At 36.7% G+C, this 16,902-nt stretch overlaps 1 protein-coding gene across 1 annotated transcript in view; it reads right to left on the bottom strand.

The window, feature by feature from the left end:
- Window positions 1-16,902, bottom strand: part of TMEM131 (transmembrane protein 131) — a 221,887-nt gene that overhangs the window by 69,553 nt on the left and 135,432 nt on the right. The window contains exons 6-11 of the mRNA XM_028103920.2: window positions 12,585-12,701; window positions 10,221-10,343; window positions 5,909-5,989; window positions 3,518-3,668; window positions 3,356-3,412; window positions 2,311-2,372 (exon numbers count right to left, since the gene is read on the bottom strand). Of these exons, the coding sequence (XP_027959721.1) occupies window positions 2,311-2,372; window positions 3,356-3,412; window positions 3,518-3,668; window positions 5,909-5,989; window positions 10,221-10,343; window positions 12,585-12,701 (591 nt within the window). The remainder of the gene's footprint in view (window positions 1-2,310; window positions 2,373-3,355; window positions 3,413-3,517; window positions 3,669-5,908; window positions 5,990-10,220; window positions 10,344-12,584; window positions 12,702-16,902) is intronic.

Here is a 16,902-nt window from a genome sequence, read left to right on the forward strand (position 1 = left end):
CAGAGGACTTCATTGGTGAATTCTACCAAACATTTAAGAGGAATTTAACACCAGTCCTTCACAAACTCTTCCCAAAAACAGAAGAGGAGAGAATACTTCCCAACTCATTCTACTGGAAAACAACGACAACACCACAGCTATCTACCACCTTTATAGGACAACAGATATCTTAACGTCAAACAAAGAAAAAAGTATATCATTACAGAACAGTCCTTGTCCAGAAGGGTGTTCATATAAACATTACTGTTCTTATTTTGCTCATTTTTCCATAGACTTGTGAAAATGTCAGTATAGTTAAAAGAGACAAAACCAGTCCCTAACCCCTCAATATATAACAATCAGCATTATGTATTCAGGAAAATGTACTTAATTCTTGCTATAAATAGGAATGACAAAGAAATCATACAACAGAAACATTCACTGTAATATTTTCTTTCTTTTTTTTTTAAAGATTTTATTTATCTATTTGACAGGGAGAGAGAGAGAGAGAGCACAAGCAGGGGGAGTAGCAGAGGGAGAGGGAGAAGCAGGCTCTCAGCTGAGCAGGGACCCCGATGCGGGGCTCGATCCCAGAACCCTGGGATCGTGACCTGAGCTGAAGGCAGACGCTTAATGGACTGAGCCACCCAGGTGCCCCTGTAATATTTTCTTATGTAAAAGGTCATCACTGGAGAATGTGCTGATAGTTTCATTCCACAGGGACTTTGATGACAATCTTTTCACCCAAAAATTGAATTAAAAAAATCAAGAAAGTCACTGAATCAAAAAAAAAGAATATATTTTTAAAAGCAAGCATATAAAAATATATGCACTAAAGTTGCTATTTAAGAAGAAAAATAACAAAAATGAGATATAATGCTGTTGCTCAGGCTTTTGTGTTTTGTTTCAATGGTCAAAAAAAGCTGTTCCTTGTCATCTGTGGCAGGGTCTCTTGAGGACCCCCGAGGAGGACAGGTGTGAATCACAGCAGACCCAGACAACTGCTTCACAGGTCTCTCTCAGCTTGCCAAACAGTGGACAGGCAGGAACTCCAAGTGGGGCAGTTTCAGCCCACTGTAGAGTGGGGGAAGCTCTCTACCAGACCCCATTCCCCTAGTTCTTCTACTTAGCAGGAAGAAATACTAGGTCAGACAGCAGGACACTGCCTGGACTATGATCAGTGAGCATAGTTACTGTGCATTAAAATATGGTTGCCCAGGGGCGCCTGGGTGGCTCAGTCGTTAAGCATCTGCCTTCGGCTCAGGTCATGATCCCAGGGTCCTGGGACTGAGCCCCGCATTGGGCTCCCTGCTCCACGGGAAGCCTGCTTCTCCCTCTCCCACTCCCCCTGCTTGTGTTCCCTCTCTCACTGTGTCTGTCAAATAAATAAATAAAATCTTAAAAAAAAATATGGTTGCCTGGGATGGCCGTCTCTCGCTCCCTCATTTACGGTTTGTAAGCTCTCCTCTCTTTGGTCTACTCCACCAGCTGGCTATACATTCTGGGTTTGGCCATGGATGGACAAAGGTCCCTTAAGTCTCATGCCCATTTGATGTATCTCATTTTATCAGAGTTCTCTGAATTTAGGCTTCTGACATTAGCACAGGCTATAATAAAAATGTACTGCTTTCTTTTTCCATTATTCCCTATATATGTATCTTGGGGTCTTCACCAGGAGGTAAGGTTGTGGGCCAAAGCAAAATTTGGGTATCTTTCTTTTTTACCCATAAAATTGTGTAATGGCTCCCCAATTATACTGTAAGGCCTAAAGTCACTTGTTCTATGTGCATGTGTGAGGGGAAGAGAGGACCCTGGTTTGTAGTCTGCTATCTACTATGCTGTAGTAGGTGCCAGTTAGAAGGGTACCTTGGACAAATATTAACAGCATTCTCATGTTACCTACCATGTCTCTGTGCTTTATTATTATTTCTCTTCCCAAATCATCTGAACCCTTTTTCCCCCCTCTTTTTACTTACCCATGCCTTATGTCTAACAACTAAACCTGATGGAATCCTTATAACCCGTTTTTCTTTGCACACGGCACACATCCTAGGATTTACCAGAATCCACACGCCTCTTATATGACTCTGCCTAAAGAAGAACCTCAGGGACTTTGGTTCAGACTTAGCTTGGGGAAGATCATGTACTTTCCTTCTAATCTTTAAAATCTAGTGGTTAGAGGCAGAATAGGTTTCTCACATCACACTTTGAACCCAAGTGTCACTAGGCCACCATAAAACAGAATCCTTTAGAGGTTTAATTATTTTTAAGTTTGTCATAAGTTTAAAAACAAAGAATATATAAATTAGGAGAAAAGAGGTAAAAACTTACTGTTATTGGTACATCTTTTGTTCCAGAATTTAGTAAATGAAGGTTTAAAACTTTTGGTAGATCTGTTAAAATTGAAGAAAAGAAATATTTCTTTAACAGGTGTGCTTTACAGCAAACTATAATTTTTACCTTATTAGATACCAGATTGAATCTATTCTAGAATGTGAAAAAGAACTACAATCACATTAATAAAAAGAATGTGATTCTACTTAACTCATAGATAGCAGTCACCTTACTCATAAGGATACTGTGTATTACAAGAACTGCCCCCTCCTAAATAACCAGAAAAACAAAACAAAACATAATTTTTTAGTTGAATTAGACATTACTAATCTTTCGTTTTCCAGCAAAGCATGAGGGAAGCAAATTAATAATGTGCAATGTGAAATTATCACATTAAAACCAAATCTAATTTTCAAAAAGGGGTCTTCAATCCTAAACAACCAAATTCTAATTACACATGGCCCACAGAAATCCCACATTATAAGTATTTCTATTTTTTCCCTAATAAATCCTTTAACTTGAGTGATCTCAGTTTTAGAATTCGAATACTTTCTTTGACCATCTGGGACAAAGTCTAACGTTATTATAACTGAATAATTAATAATATTAATAATAATAAAATATTAATAAAATTAATAATATAACAGAATAATCCATTACTAAGAATCCAGAAATAAAGCTTTTTATTTCCTTTATTTTACTATTAAAAAAAGATTCAGCATAACTGAATATGTGACAAACTAGATTCAAAAACTCAGAAACTATACCTTCTTCCTCAGTCTTCTGTTTAGAAGACTTCACTTATCTCATGACCTTGCTTTCCCACCTGGAAAGCAATGGCGTCCCTCAGAAGAATGGGGTATGAACTCGTGAGGGCTCTGAGTTCCCAACAGTAGGTTTCTACGAGATCATGTAACCTACCAAAAGGTAACTTTCAAAGCTGAGTTACCAAGGAGTTAAAGTAGAGCCAGCCATTCAGCACTGAACAGAGTTTTTTTGTTTTTTTTTTAAGACTTAGAAAAATACTGTCTCTTTTCTTTACCTTGTGTTCGTAGTGTACCAAAATCTAACATTTCGGTTGAGGAATAAATTCCAGGGGCTTGGAAAAGAGAAAAGTAAACCATTAGATATTACTTTGCCCAGAGTAAGATGTATTGAAAACCAAACAAACATACATTTGCAGCTCCTTCAATTTTCTACTAACCTGTTGTAACTTCTACCTCGACAGGAAGAATGATAAACTCTGTGCTGTCTGAAGCATTCGTCTTTATTCTGATGAAGGCTGTGTGATTATCTGCTTCTCTGGATGAAAAGCTGGCTCTCATCACTCCCTTGGTTTCATAAGGAGGAATCTCCTGACAAGTTAACAGACCATAGTGTAGCACAGCTTTTGTCATGTTGCAAAACCACCATAGTTTAATGAATAAGATGACAATGACTGAAAGATGCAATATTTTATATATCTACTAAGAAAAAAAATACATTGCCACTTAAATATATTCCACAGATTGTAACACACTCCAATTCTGAAGAACATTAAATGTAAAAAAAAGTGCAACTTAGAATTGATGAAGCATGGTATGTAATATTGAGCAAATGAAAGAAATAAAATTATCTGAAAACAAACTGTCAGTTGCAAAGTTATCATTAAAAGACAGAATTAATCTATAAAGTCATTTACTCTTTAGCGTGATGCTTGGGCATATAATTCAGTCCTAACATTCTCTTAACAAACAGCCATATCACCATTGGAGGGAAATGCTTTTCCCGAAGTCTATAGGAATCTCTTTAACCTAGAGAGCTTAGACCTGTCTGTCCTTTCATTTAAAACCGAACACAACAAAACTTCCCAGGCAAATCTACAGTTCACCAACTGCTTTCTGTAAGGCTCTTAGCAAGTAAGATCGCAAACATTTTCAGGCCTGTAATGAGAGAACACTCAAATATACACTAGAAGGAAGATTCACTGGGGGAAAAAAAATTTTTTTTTTTTTTGAGATGTAATTCTTTCCTGGTTTTACAAAATCTGGCCTCCTTGGGACCATCAGAATTTTTCTGCACACACCTTTTGGCATATTTGAGGAGATCCCTGTGATACAGAATTTACTGGTCTTCACTTACTTCTATTCTTTTAAACTTTTTAGGCTCAAAGTAGGAAAGAAGTGTTTGGAACCCTCCTGGGTCCACTAGAGATGCACCATCCACTTCCCCATCTCTAGGGAGCTGACTTAGTCTCTGGGCTTTTCTTATGTACACTGTAAATGGGCTGAGGGTGAGGTCAAGGCCAACTGATTATTTTCTTACTCCACGTATGTAGGAATAAGAATAACTTTCCTTGTAGCCACTGGGAGTATTAAAACATTATGCCATCTCTGCTACCATTGGTTATAGTTCTTAACTAATTAGAAATCTGAATTCTCTTATGTTTATTAGATACCAATTATATTTCACAGTAAATTCTTAGTTTTTCTATCTAGAATTAAAATACAAATTGAATAGCTTATAGTTAATTCTCTGAAGCATTGTTTTATATACTATTTCTCGCAAAGGTTTTTCAAACAATAACATAATTTCAAGATAAAATATTTTTTGTGAAAGGATATAAATGAACCATCCATTACGTATTTCTACCTGCCATTCTGTTCCTATATCTGACGAGTTAACCAAATCCCTGACAAATTTGTTTCTAATTGCTCAAGTCAACATCCTAAAAATGTCCCTTCTGTGTCCCTTCCTTGGCCGAGACTGGTCAGAAGACAGAACAAGAGGCTATGTGTGTTTAAGAGAGCAATTAATAAATAAATTTGATATTCAGAACTTATTCATAGCAGTCAAGTCTGTTCAATTATGGATGAGGAGCGATCTGAGTGCCCTTGGTACAAGAAGGACACTTACTATGCCTTTCCCCTCTTTGATTAAGGCATGGTAGATAACATTTAGAGAAAAACCCTCGTATGGCAGGGAACTTTACAAATAAGGTAGTTGCTACATATTCACTGATCTGGCTAATATTTGCCAGTATTCTCTAAGAAAAAGTGGTTCTCTAAGCACTGACACAAAGTGGTGTTAAATATTCAACAATATTAAAGGTGGATGTAGATCACCTAAGAATTTATAATTTTCTAAGCTGTCACGAGGGCTTGACTACGTTCCCTCTGAAAACGTCATCTCTATCAACAGTAAGTCTGGAAAGTCACTTCTCTACCTCAAACATATAATGGATCCTTCCCACAGGGTTTGTTTTTTCTTTTTTAATCTTAGTATAAAGCACATTATAAATGATTAGATTCAGAGACAACTTTACCAATATAATTTTGTGAAAGAATAGTTGAAACCTTTTCCTTTCCACACAGTGGGTCAAATCTCCCACCGATTTTGTTCACTGCTCTTTCCAAAAATCACTACTTATACTTTTCTCTCCGTGTATCATCCAATTTTCATATATATCTGATGTAAATTTAAAATTAAGATATAATTAAGGGAAAGTCACCCACATTTACACAGCTGATAAATGTGGTGTATAATTTCTGGTGTATTTAGGAACATAACTGGTTCCAAGTGACCACACATGAGAGAAAAATATGCCAGCACTCACCCACAGTTTTCTGGTGCCTCCTTGTTGGCCCGTTGGAAGTTCTAGGTGAAGATCTCCTCCACTAGAGTACATTTCTACAACCTGTGACAAAGAGCACGTGATGGTTAAGTTCGAAACCATATTCTCAATGCAAGTGATTTGCTGTTAAACAGAAATAAGTCTGACAACCACGTGTCTTAGAAAAATTTAAAAACGTGCAGATATAAAAGTAAAGTATCGTGTCTTATCACTGGAGTCAGTGCTTCATATGTGTGACCAATGGTGGTTATTTTTAACTAAAACAAGGTAATTTTCAAATATTAAACTTAGAAACAGTGTAATTATATCAGACACTGGATTAAAGAAAATCTACCCATAGAACACCTTTTATTTTTTCCAAAGGAAAAACAGTTTATAGAAGTACAATTTTTGTACTTCTTATAGTAACACAGTGCTTCTTTAGTCACACATTTATAACAAGATTTAGCAGCAGATCTAACAACTACTATAACTGTGAAATAGGGAAGAATGTGTCATTCTGGGATATATGTAACATTTTTAATGCAGTATGACAGTATTTGGTTTCTCTTGGTGGCAAAAATCACAAGAACTGTTAATAATACCTCTGTGGCTTGTACCTACATTCATGATTTTGCTGAGATATAACTGATGTACAATAAACTACCCCTATTTCAAGTACACAACTTGATAAATTCTTGACATACATATACAGGCGTGAAGCTACCACTGCAATTAAGACATTAAATATACCCATTATCTCTAAATTTTCTTCATGCCCTTTGCAATCTGTCACTCTCTACCCCCTCACACCCCCGAGGCAACCAATGAGCTGCGCCTGGCCACTCAAGATTAGTCTGTATTTTCTAGAGCTTTATATAAATGGGGCGCCTGGGTGGCTCAGTCGTTAAGCGTCTGCCTTCGGCTCAGGTCATGATCCCAGGGTCCTGGGATCAAGCCCTGCATTGGGCTCCCTGCTCAGCAGGAACCCTGCTTCTCCCTCTCCCACTCCCCCTGATTGTGTTCCCTTTCTCGCTCTGACTCTGTCAAATAAATAAAGTCTTTAAAAAAAAAAGAGCTTTATATAAATGGAATCATACAGTATGCACTCTTCCTGGTTGCTTTTACTCAGTGTAATTACTTTGAGATTCATCACGTTGTTTATGTATTAATAGTTCATTTCTTTTTAATTTTATGGCTATGTCACAATTTTTGATCCATTCACCTAGTGATGGACATTTGGGTTGCTTCCAGTTTTTGGTCATTACAGATAAAGCTACTATGAAAACTGCATTTGTATAAGTCTTTGTGTGAACATCTGCTTTCTTTGCTCTTTGGTAAATACCTAGGGATAGAATGGGTCATATGGCAGGAGACTTTCCTTTAAGGGCAGGTAACCCTATCTCTTAAAAAGAAAGAAGGGCGCCTGGGTGGCTCAGTTGGTTAAGCAACTGCCTTCGGCTCAGGTTATGATCCTGGAGTCCCGGGATCGAGTCCCGCATCGGGGCTCCCTGCTCGGCAGCTAGTCTGCTTCTCCCTCTGACCCTCCCTGCTCTTGTTCTCTCTCTCTCAAAAAAAATAAATAAATAAAATCTTAAAAAAAAAAAAGAAAAATTTTTTATTTTTAATAATTTTTTAAAAAAGATTTTATTTATTTATTTTAGAGACAGAGCTAGGGATAGAGAGAGAGAGCGCACACACGTGAGTGGGGGAAGGACTGGAGGGAGAGGGACAAGCAGACTTCACGCTGAGCCCACCGCGGGGCTTGGTCCCACGACCCTGAGATTGTGACCTGAGCCGAAATCAAGAGTCCGCTGCTTAACTGACTGAGCCACCCAGGCACCCCAAGAATATACTTAATTAAATACAAATTTGGGGTGAAGTAAAAGAATGGGTGGAAGACCTTTACTTATTTTATCACGTAAGTCCTTCAGGGGTACATAAAAAATAGACAAAGCAAGAAAAACAGCAATACTTTAGTATAAACTTAAAGGTTTTTGGTGTATGTTGTTGTTAAAGTAGCACATGTGGCAAAGACTAACGAGCTAAGGTTTTCTCTATTATTACCTGCCTTCTGATTTATTAGTGTTCCCCTATAGTCCCAGCTGTATTACTAGTGATACCACCTTAACTGATGGAGTAACTACAGAACCTTTTCTGAAAAACCAGAAGACATCGTATATGATTTTGTTTAATCTTCCAAGGCATTAAGGAAATAAGCATAACGATGTGTGGAAACAGAAGATTAAAAGGTAGACTACTGATTATAGGGAAAGAAATAAGGAAAACAGGGACAGAAAAAGACTCCATTATAAAATACAAAGGAAAGATCACATTAAAACTAGGAACGCGACATATTCCTGATTTTAAGTCCAGTGTTATTTATTCTAATATAACAACGTATAGAAAAAAAGCCAAAAATATATAGAGAATATAATTTATGTAAAAAATTTGCATAAAGAATTTATTTTTGTGTGTCCACATGTAAACATGCAAATGCACTGAAAAGGGAGACAAGACACACCAAGATCTGACAGGACAGTATATATGAGGAGGGGTTTGGGACTAGAGCTGTGCTAATACAACAGTTATCAACTATACGTGGTTATTTAAATTTAAAATAATTAAAATGAAATGTTCAGTTTCTCAGCCACCCTAGCCATAAATTCAACTGCTCATTAGCCACATGTGGCTGGTGGCTGCTGTACTGGACTGAGCAGATACAGATACATCATCAAAGAAAGTTCTATTGGATAGCACTGGATTAAAAAGTAGAAATTCAAGAGGACTTTTGCTTCACATGTTTGAATTGTTAACATTTTTTTTTCAGTGAAAACATACTCATGTTGTGTTTTATACATAATAAACAAATCGATGCAACTTATTTACAGTACTTTCTTAAAATTAAGGATAAGACTAATGACACAGTATAACATAGAACCATCAGGTTAAGAGTGCCTCCCAGATAAATAATCTATACTGGTTCGAAGAGGGCAGCTTTGGTTTTTCCATTTGCTCTCCTGTATGCTGATAAAAAGTCCAGTGTGGTGTATATTCATTAAAATGTAATAATTGGAAAAAGCCTAGATTAACAACAACAACAAAAATCAGTTGACTGGAAAGAGTCAAGGAAAGAAAGCAGCAGGAATTTATGAGATTTCTGTATAATCTGTCATAAGAATTAGTCAGATCAGGGAAAATACACCATTACCTAAAGTTAGCCAAAAGGATATAAATGCTCAATTGATGATGAAGAGGAAACATTTTTCACTTGTAAAAACAGGACAGAAAAGCATTTTCTTCTTTTGTAATGAAGAGATCTAGCTAAAAATAATTAAAATTTGGGTAGAATATTCTTATTAGTAGCCATGCTCACCAAATGTTAGCCAAGTTGTCGGGGAGAAACCCATTTCTTGCTAATTTAGCATGTAATTTCACAATTCATGCTCTAAAAATCTCACTATACTCTTCCTCACTTTCTCTGTTTATGAACATTTCTACCAGGGAGTTCTGGGATGACAAGAACCATTTTGGTGGTGAAAGCTCTGCAGTTTACCACAACATGTCGTGTTTTCCCTCCACTGGTCATGTTCAAGCTACTGTTAAGGCCTGGTGGTAAAGAACTCTGGGTGTGGATATTATGGACTATTGCGGAAAGTATCCACATCTCCTTCCAACCAGATGACACAATGAGAAGCTACAGTGGTAGCAAATGTCACATAGTTGGAAGTCACTGGGAATATAGGGTGGGGATTTTAGGAAGTACATGAAGGAGCAACATTAGCCACTCCCACTGTGCAAGAGACAAGGAACTAGTGAGGAGATTTCAAACTTGAAAACAGTCAGTACTAACAGACTGAATAAGATCAGGAGCTGGACTTAAAAAAAAAAAAAGTCTGCTTTTAACCAGGATTCTATATTACCCCTCCCCTGGACTTTAATTTCTAGGCTGCCATCACCAAAAACTTATTATTACCAAAAAATAAGTATGAACTGTGTTTTAAAAAATTTACGTTATGCTAGAAAAGCAGTGGCCTTGTGTGGCTGAAAACTCTTAAGTTAAAGGCAGAGCTATGCAACTCTAATACCAGAGAAACCACAGCTTTAGAAGTGGTTCCAAAAATTCAATACCTGGACTACTGTAACCCAAAATCCCCCCCACAGCAAGCCGCACCAAGACAATACCCTACTCTGATACATCCATAAAACCCCATTATTTTAAGTAGTCTTGAAAACCCCAACAAACTGAGATTTCATGCTAAGCATTAATTTTCGCCAAAATGAAACTCATTCAAAATCATCATCATAAACTCACCTGTAAAGGCTCACTGTGAGGATTGTGTATATTTATAATAGGTGAGAAACTGCTGTTCACAGGGACTCTGGCCCCAAGGAATGGCCTCAGTCGATATGGGTTTGGGATCCCAACACCAAATACCTATTTCAAAGATGAAAAAAATGCACTTTGAGTTGCTTTCATAACTAACATTTTTATAGTTATAACTGATTGATCTAGGGAAAACTAGCAAGTCTACTTAGATGGAAAAATCTTAACCATTTAAAAAGATCACACATGTAATTTCTGTGCTTGATTTGGCTACCTATTTGATTTACTACATATATATGCGTATTCGGAATTATTTCTACAATATATTGGAAATTAAAATTATAGCAGTCCTTCATGAGCTCATAGAATAGACAAAAGAAGAAAATAGGGAATCAAAAGATTTCCTTACTCCAAGGAAGGCTAGGGCCCAAGCAATTTCTCAAATATCAAGCCCAGCTCCAGGTCATACCCACAGGGGAAGGCAAGGCCCTTTGTTGACTGAGTAAACAGGGTGAGCCAGTCATTCAAATGAGAAATATTTATTAAGTGCCTATGATGTGCTAGGCACAAATACATACATAGTGAATGATTTAATAGTGAATAAGAAAGGTAATATGCCTGCTGTCATAAAGCTTATATTCTAGTATGAGGGACAGACTAGAGAACAATAAAGAAGTTGTAAAAAACAGGTCATGTAATATAGAATAACTGAATAGGGTGAGGCTGGGAATGCTCTTTTAGAGAGCATGGTCAGGGCAATCTTCTCTGGGGAAGTGATGTGAGCTGATGTCACCAGCAAGATGAGAAAAATCCAGTAATGAGTGTGTATTCAGGCGAGGAGAAGTATACAAAGGGCATGAGGCAGGAAAGAGGCTGACTTGTTTGAAGACCAGGAATAAGGTAAGAAGCAGGGTCAAAGGGGATGAGGTAGGAGGGCTATATGGGAGTCAGAACCTCAGAGCCCTGCTGGCCTTAGTCAGAAGTTTACATTTTGCTCTAAGAGCAATGGGACAACATTAGGATTTCCAAGGGCAAGTTGACTAGATGCGGTTTATGTTCACAGAAGGTCACTCTGACTACAGTGAATGATGGCCTATGGTAGGGCCTGGGGAGGGAGGTACGGAGGGCCTGTTGGAGGCTACTGTGTCATCCAGCAAGAGGCAGTAGTGGCTTAGAAGAGAGCAGTGGCAGTGAAGAGAGAAGTAGACAGACTCAGGATATATTTAGGAGGGGGACTTTGTGAAAGACTAGATGTGGAGAGGTGAAGAAAGACAGCTGGTCACTGAGGCTCTCCTTGAGAATGGACTACCCTCAAGTAGTCGAGCTTGGCCACAACCACCTAGGCAATTGGGGGTGCCTCTGTGGAGCAAAGGTCTTAATATTCTTATGAGGGTCTTCACTTACTCAACAGGTGCTTGTTAAATGAGTGTCATCTATACAGTACTTCAAAGTTACTCATCTGTGCAGGCTGCCTACTAAACAACCACTAAAGGCTTATTTACCATACATAAACACAAGTGCCTGACTAATCAGTTTACTCTGACACCAATTTTCAAGATACATGGTTATGTTCTGGGTCCTGGAGAAGAATGTTGAAAACAAAATCATAAAAACTGTCAAGTAAGACATTAGCTAAGTAAGGAGTTAAACCAACGTGTTCCAAGCGCAGCGTAACACAGTGGTTAATAGGATGGTCTTTGTAGGTACAAAGACACTGGTTTCAATCCCTGCTCAATAACCTACTAGTAGCATAATTTGAACCAATTATTTAACCTTTCTAAACTTCACCTTCCTTATCTAAAAAAAAAAAAAAAAAAAAAAAGGATAATGGTATCTATAACACAGGCAGAAATGCATGTAAGGTATGTAGTATAGTGCCATATAAGCAATTCTTCTTAATAATCTTGATATACAAAAATTTTGATTCATAAAACATTAACAAACTTTAATAACCTAAACAATAATTACACATAAAAAGAACAAATTTTAAACAATCATTTACTAAAGAAAAGCTGGCATGTATGTTTTAATCTTGAAACTATTATCACGTATGCTTCATAAATGTGCAAAGTAAAATTTTAAAAAAATTTAGTATAAAATATTTTTTACTATTATTTTGCTAACCAATCTTACATTAATGCTTTAGCTGTAGCTTTAAAAGACTGTTCGGTTTGATTTGCCAAGGGATAGTCACAGACACAGCAGTGAGTAAAAATGCTCTAAGTCCAAACTCTTACACTTCTTATTATCCCTGAGTTTTTAAAGAGAGTTCTTGATAGGCTGTCATATGATACATCGGAGATGAGGACTATATTTTATAAAATAAATGAAAGTTTTAATCCTGGTTCTTACCTGGTAAGTAAATACCCCATGATTGGATGTGTTAATAAATAAAGTATTTTCTACATTTCCCACTACTCTTGCAAGAAAAACTACATCAAATGATGTATTTCCTCCTGGAAGTATTTTCTGAAAAAGAACAGCAATAAATAAAGTTAAATTAATAATTAAAAAATCTGATTATGCTGACCACAATTAAATAGCTGAAGTTCTCTAAAACAATCATCTTAGAATTATTTCCATGAACTAGCTTCTCCCCCATGACGGTTTAAGCTTTAAATTAGCTAAATTATTCTGCTATGGAAAATAATAAAAAAGATCTTCATATTGATGTCTACAGTCATATAGCTTTGTCAATTACCAGCCTAAAACCCTGTACAGCAGATGGTTTCCTTAGATTCCGTTCATTCAACAATCACTAGGCTGGCATGAAGTGTCTAATTATATGCAGGCTGCTGCCTCATCACATAATCAGGCAGGAGTTGAGCCAAAGCTGAGCTTCTTATATAGATGTACTACTCTACTACTAAGCAGCAACTCGCACTATTCCAAAGAAGAAATAACCCCAGGCCTCAACCCCTTGACCTCCGCCACCCATTCACACAAGGCACTGTATGGGCCCACAACTTAAATGAGGAAAGAAGGCAGGGGTGGCAGTTATGTGCAGAAACTCACTCCTGTTACTATGTGCAGATTGAGAATGTCACTGTAGTTAGCGAAATAAAACTTTATTACAACAAAACAATTGGGCTACTCCACAGACTTCAAGGGACTTTGACTGCAGTTCTGTCTGCAATGAAGCCCTACAATGCAGAGTCATCAATCTCTCTCTTTCTGCCTCTATGGCTCGAACTCTAAAACGCTCCCCAGATTGTAGCTTATCAACAACCAAAAGAATAATCTATGAAATCATAACTTTTCTTGAACCTATCAGAGTTTGTGTAACAAGTAGCCCAAAATTTAAGGAAAGACAAGCACCTCCAAAGAGATGGAATGTATTGGCTCACCCATGGCAGAGAATGGGAAGATGAGGCTACCATATAAGAGGGTAAAATTCATTCAGCTAAAATTTTTATACTCTGCTAAAAGCTGACAGCAGGCTAAAAGGAGAGTATACAACCACTGGAAGCTGCAGACACTACATGGAGGTAACACTTGAACCAAAGTCAGTAACAGAAAGATACTTGCTAAATCTCTAAGTAGCTTGAAATTAACACACTTCTAAATAACCCACCGATCAAAAAAGCAGTCACAGGGAAATTAAAATATTCTGAATCAACTGAAAATTAAAACACAACATATCAAAATTTGTTGGCTACAGCTAAAGCAACACTTGGAGGACAATGTACAGTATTACATGCTTATTTTGAGAAGAAGGGCTTCAAATCAATAATCTATGTTTCTACCCTGAGAAACTAAAAAAAGAGTAGATCAAACCCAAAATATACAAAAGGAAGAAAATAACAGACAAAAGCAGAAAGGAATAAAACAGAAAACAGCAAAAAGTCAATAAAACCAAAGATAATGCTTCAAAAAGATCCATAAAACCTTAGACAAAATAACTAAGATTAAAAAGGAAGACAAAAATATAAGAAACTGAAATGTGGACATTAATTTATACCTTTTACACATAAAAAGGATGATTAAAGAATATTACAAACAACTATGACCATAAATTTAATAACTACAAGAAATGGACACATTCTTTAAAAAACACAATCTGCCAAAGCTCATTCAAAATGAAACAGATGATCAGGACAGACCTACACCCATTAAAGAAGTTTAATTTGTAGTTTAAGACCGTCCCACAAAGAAAAGCCCAAGCCCAGATGGTTTCATTGGCAGAATGGTAGAATTCTCTACCATCTATTTAAGAAAGAATTAATATCTATCTTACGTACTTTACAACATACAGGAAAGGAAAGAACATTCCCCACCTTGTTTTATTGGTTCAGCATTACCCTGATATCAAGGCCAAAGACTTGATGAGAAAAGAAAACTACAAGTCAATATGCCTCATAAATGTAGACATACAATCAACATACAATATTGGCAAATTAAATCCAGTCAATATATAAAAAGTAGTAATACATCATACGACTAAGTGGTTTTTACCTTGACAATGCAACTCTAGTTCAACATGCAAAAGTCAAATCAATGTAATTGATATTATCAACTTACTAAAGAAGAAAAGTCAGATGGTCATGTCAAAAGGTACATAAAACGAGTTGACAAAATTCAATATCCACTCATGATTAGAAATCTCAGTAAATTGGTCAGAAGAGAAATTCCTCAACCTGATAGACAGCATCTAAAAACCCCTAGAACTACCATATTTCATGGTGAATGACTGAATGCTTTCCTGATGAAATATGGAACAAGGCAAGGATGTCCTCTCATGGCAGCTGATCACCATTATACTGGAAGTATTGGTCAGCGCAATGAGGCAAGAAAAAGAAACAAAAGGCATACACATTAGAAAGTAAGAACAATCTGTCTTTATTCACAAACAACAAAGCTGTCTATATGAAGAACTCCAAAAATATCTTCAAAAATCCTCCCAGAATAAAAGAGTTTAAACAAGTCACAGGTATCAAGGTCAATGTATAACGATCATTTTTGTATTTCCATATACTAGCCACGAACACTAGAATTCTAATTTTTATAAAAGCATCATTCACAATCACACACACAAAAATGTTGAGGTATAAATCTATTAATGTGAAAATTCTGTAAGATGAAAACTACAAAATATTGTTAAAAGAAATCAAAAGAAGCCTTTAAAAAAAATGGAGACATACTGTGTTCATGGATCAGAAGACTCAATATTGTTAAGATGTTAATTCTTCCCAAACCGATTTATATATCCAATGCAACTGCAATAAAAATTTCAGTATAAGGAGAAAAAGCTGTATGCAACGTGAGATAATACCCTACAGCAAAAAAAGTACACTACTGATAAGAAAACTGATGAAATTCATATAAGTTTTTTTAAGATTTTAATAATTTATCTGAGAGAGAGGTGAAAGAGTGATGGAGCGAGAGAGAGAGCCTGACGAATGGAGGGAGGGGCAGAGGGAGTGGGAGAAGCACGCTCCCTGCTGAGCAAGGAGCCAGATGCGGGGCTCCATCTGAGGACCCTGGGCTCATGACCCGAGTCGAAGGCAGACGTTTAACCACTGAACCACCCAGGTGCCCCTCATATAAGTTTTTTAGTAATACTGTACCAATATTAATTTCCTTGTTATGATAATTGTACTATAATTATATAAGATGTTAGCACTAGGAAAAACTGGGTGAGGGATACAAGAGGACTATCTATACTTACTTTTTTATACATTTAAGAGTACTTCAAAATAACATAATAAAAAAATCTCAGCAAGATTTAAAACAAAAGAAATTGACAAGCTGATCCCAAAATTTAGATGGCAAGAAAAGGGAATAAAAAGAGCAAAACTCGGGCCCCTGGGTGACTCAGTTGGTTAAGTGTCTGCCTTTGGCTCAGGTCATGATCTCCAGGTCCTGGGATTGAGCCCTGTACTGGGTTCCCTGCTCGGTGGGGAGCCTGCTTCTCCCTCTCCCTCTGCCCACTCACCCTGCTGTTCATGCTCTCTCTTTCTCAAATAAATAAAATCTTTTAAAAAAATCTTAAAAAAAAAAAAGCAAAACAATTTTGAAAAAAGAGAAAACTGGAGGACTCACAATATCTAAGAATTATTAAAAAGCTACAGTAAACAAGAAAGTGTGGTATTGGTGAAAGGGGAGACACTTTAAAGTCTATCTATTAGACACATATTAGAACATAATGGAGAGTCCAAGAAACAGACCCACACTTAAGATCAACTGATTTTTGACAAAAATGCAGAGGGATTTCAATGAGAAAGGATAGTCTTTTCAACCAATGGTGTAGGAACTGTATATTCATATGCAATACAAAACCAGCTTGAGTCACAGCTCATACCATAAACAAACATTAACTCAAAATGGATCACAGACCTAAATGTAAAATCTAAAACTATTAAACTTCTGGAAGAAAAATTGGAGAAAAATTTTGGGACCTTGGTTTGGGCAAAGAGTTCTTAGCTACAAGTCCAAAAAGTATGACCCATAAAAAAAACCTTGATAAAATGGACTTCATGGAAATTAAAAACTTGTCCTTGGAAACATTCTGTAAAGAGAATGAAAAGACAAGCTGCAGACAGGGAGAAAGGGAGAAAAAAATGTGCAAATCACATATGTGGTAAGGACTTATATCGAGAATATATAAAGAACTCTAAAGAACTCAGTTAAGAAAACAACCCAATTAAAAAACAGGTGAAAGAACTGAGCA

Source organism: Eumetopias jubatus, unplaced genomic scaffold (assembly GCF_037043125.1).
Source record: "Eumetopias jubatus isolate StellerSeaLion01/CBP00866 unplaced genomic scaffold, mEumJub1_p1.0 scaffold_9, whole genome shotgun sequence".
Lineage (NCBI taxonomy): Eukaryota > Metazoa > Chordata > Mammalia > Carnivora > Otariidae > Eumetopias > Eumetopias jubatus.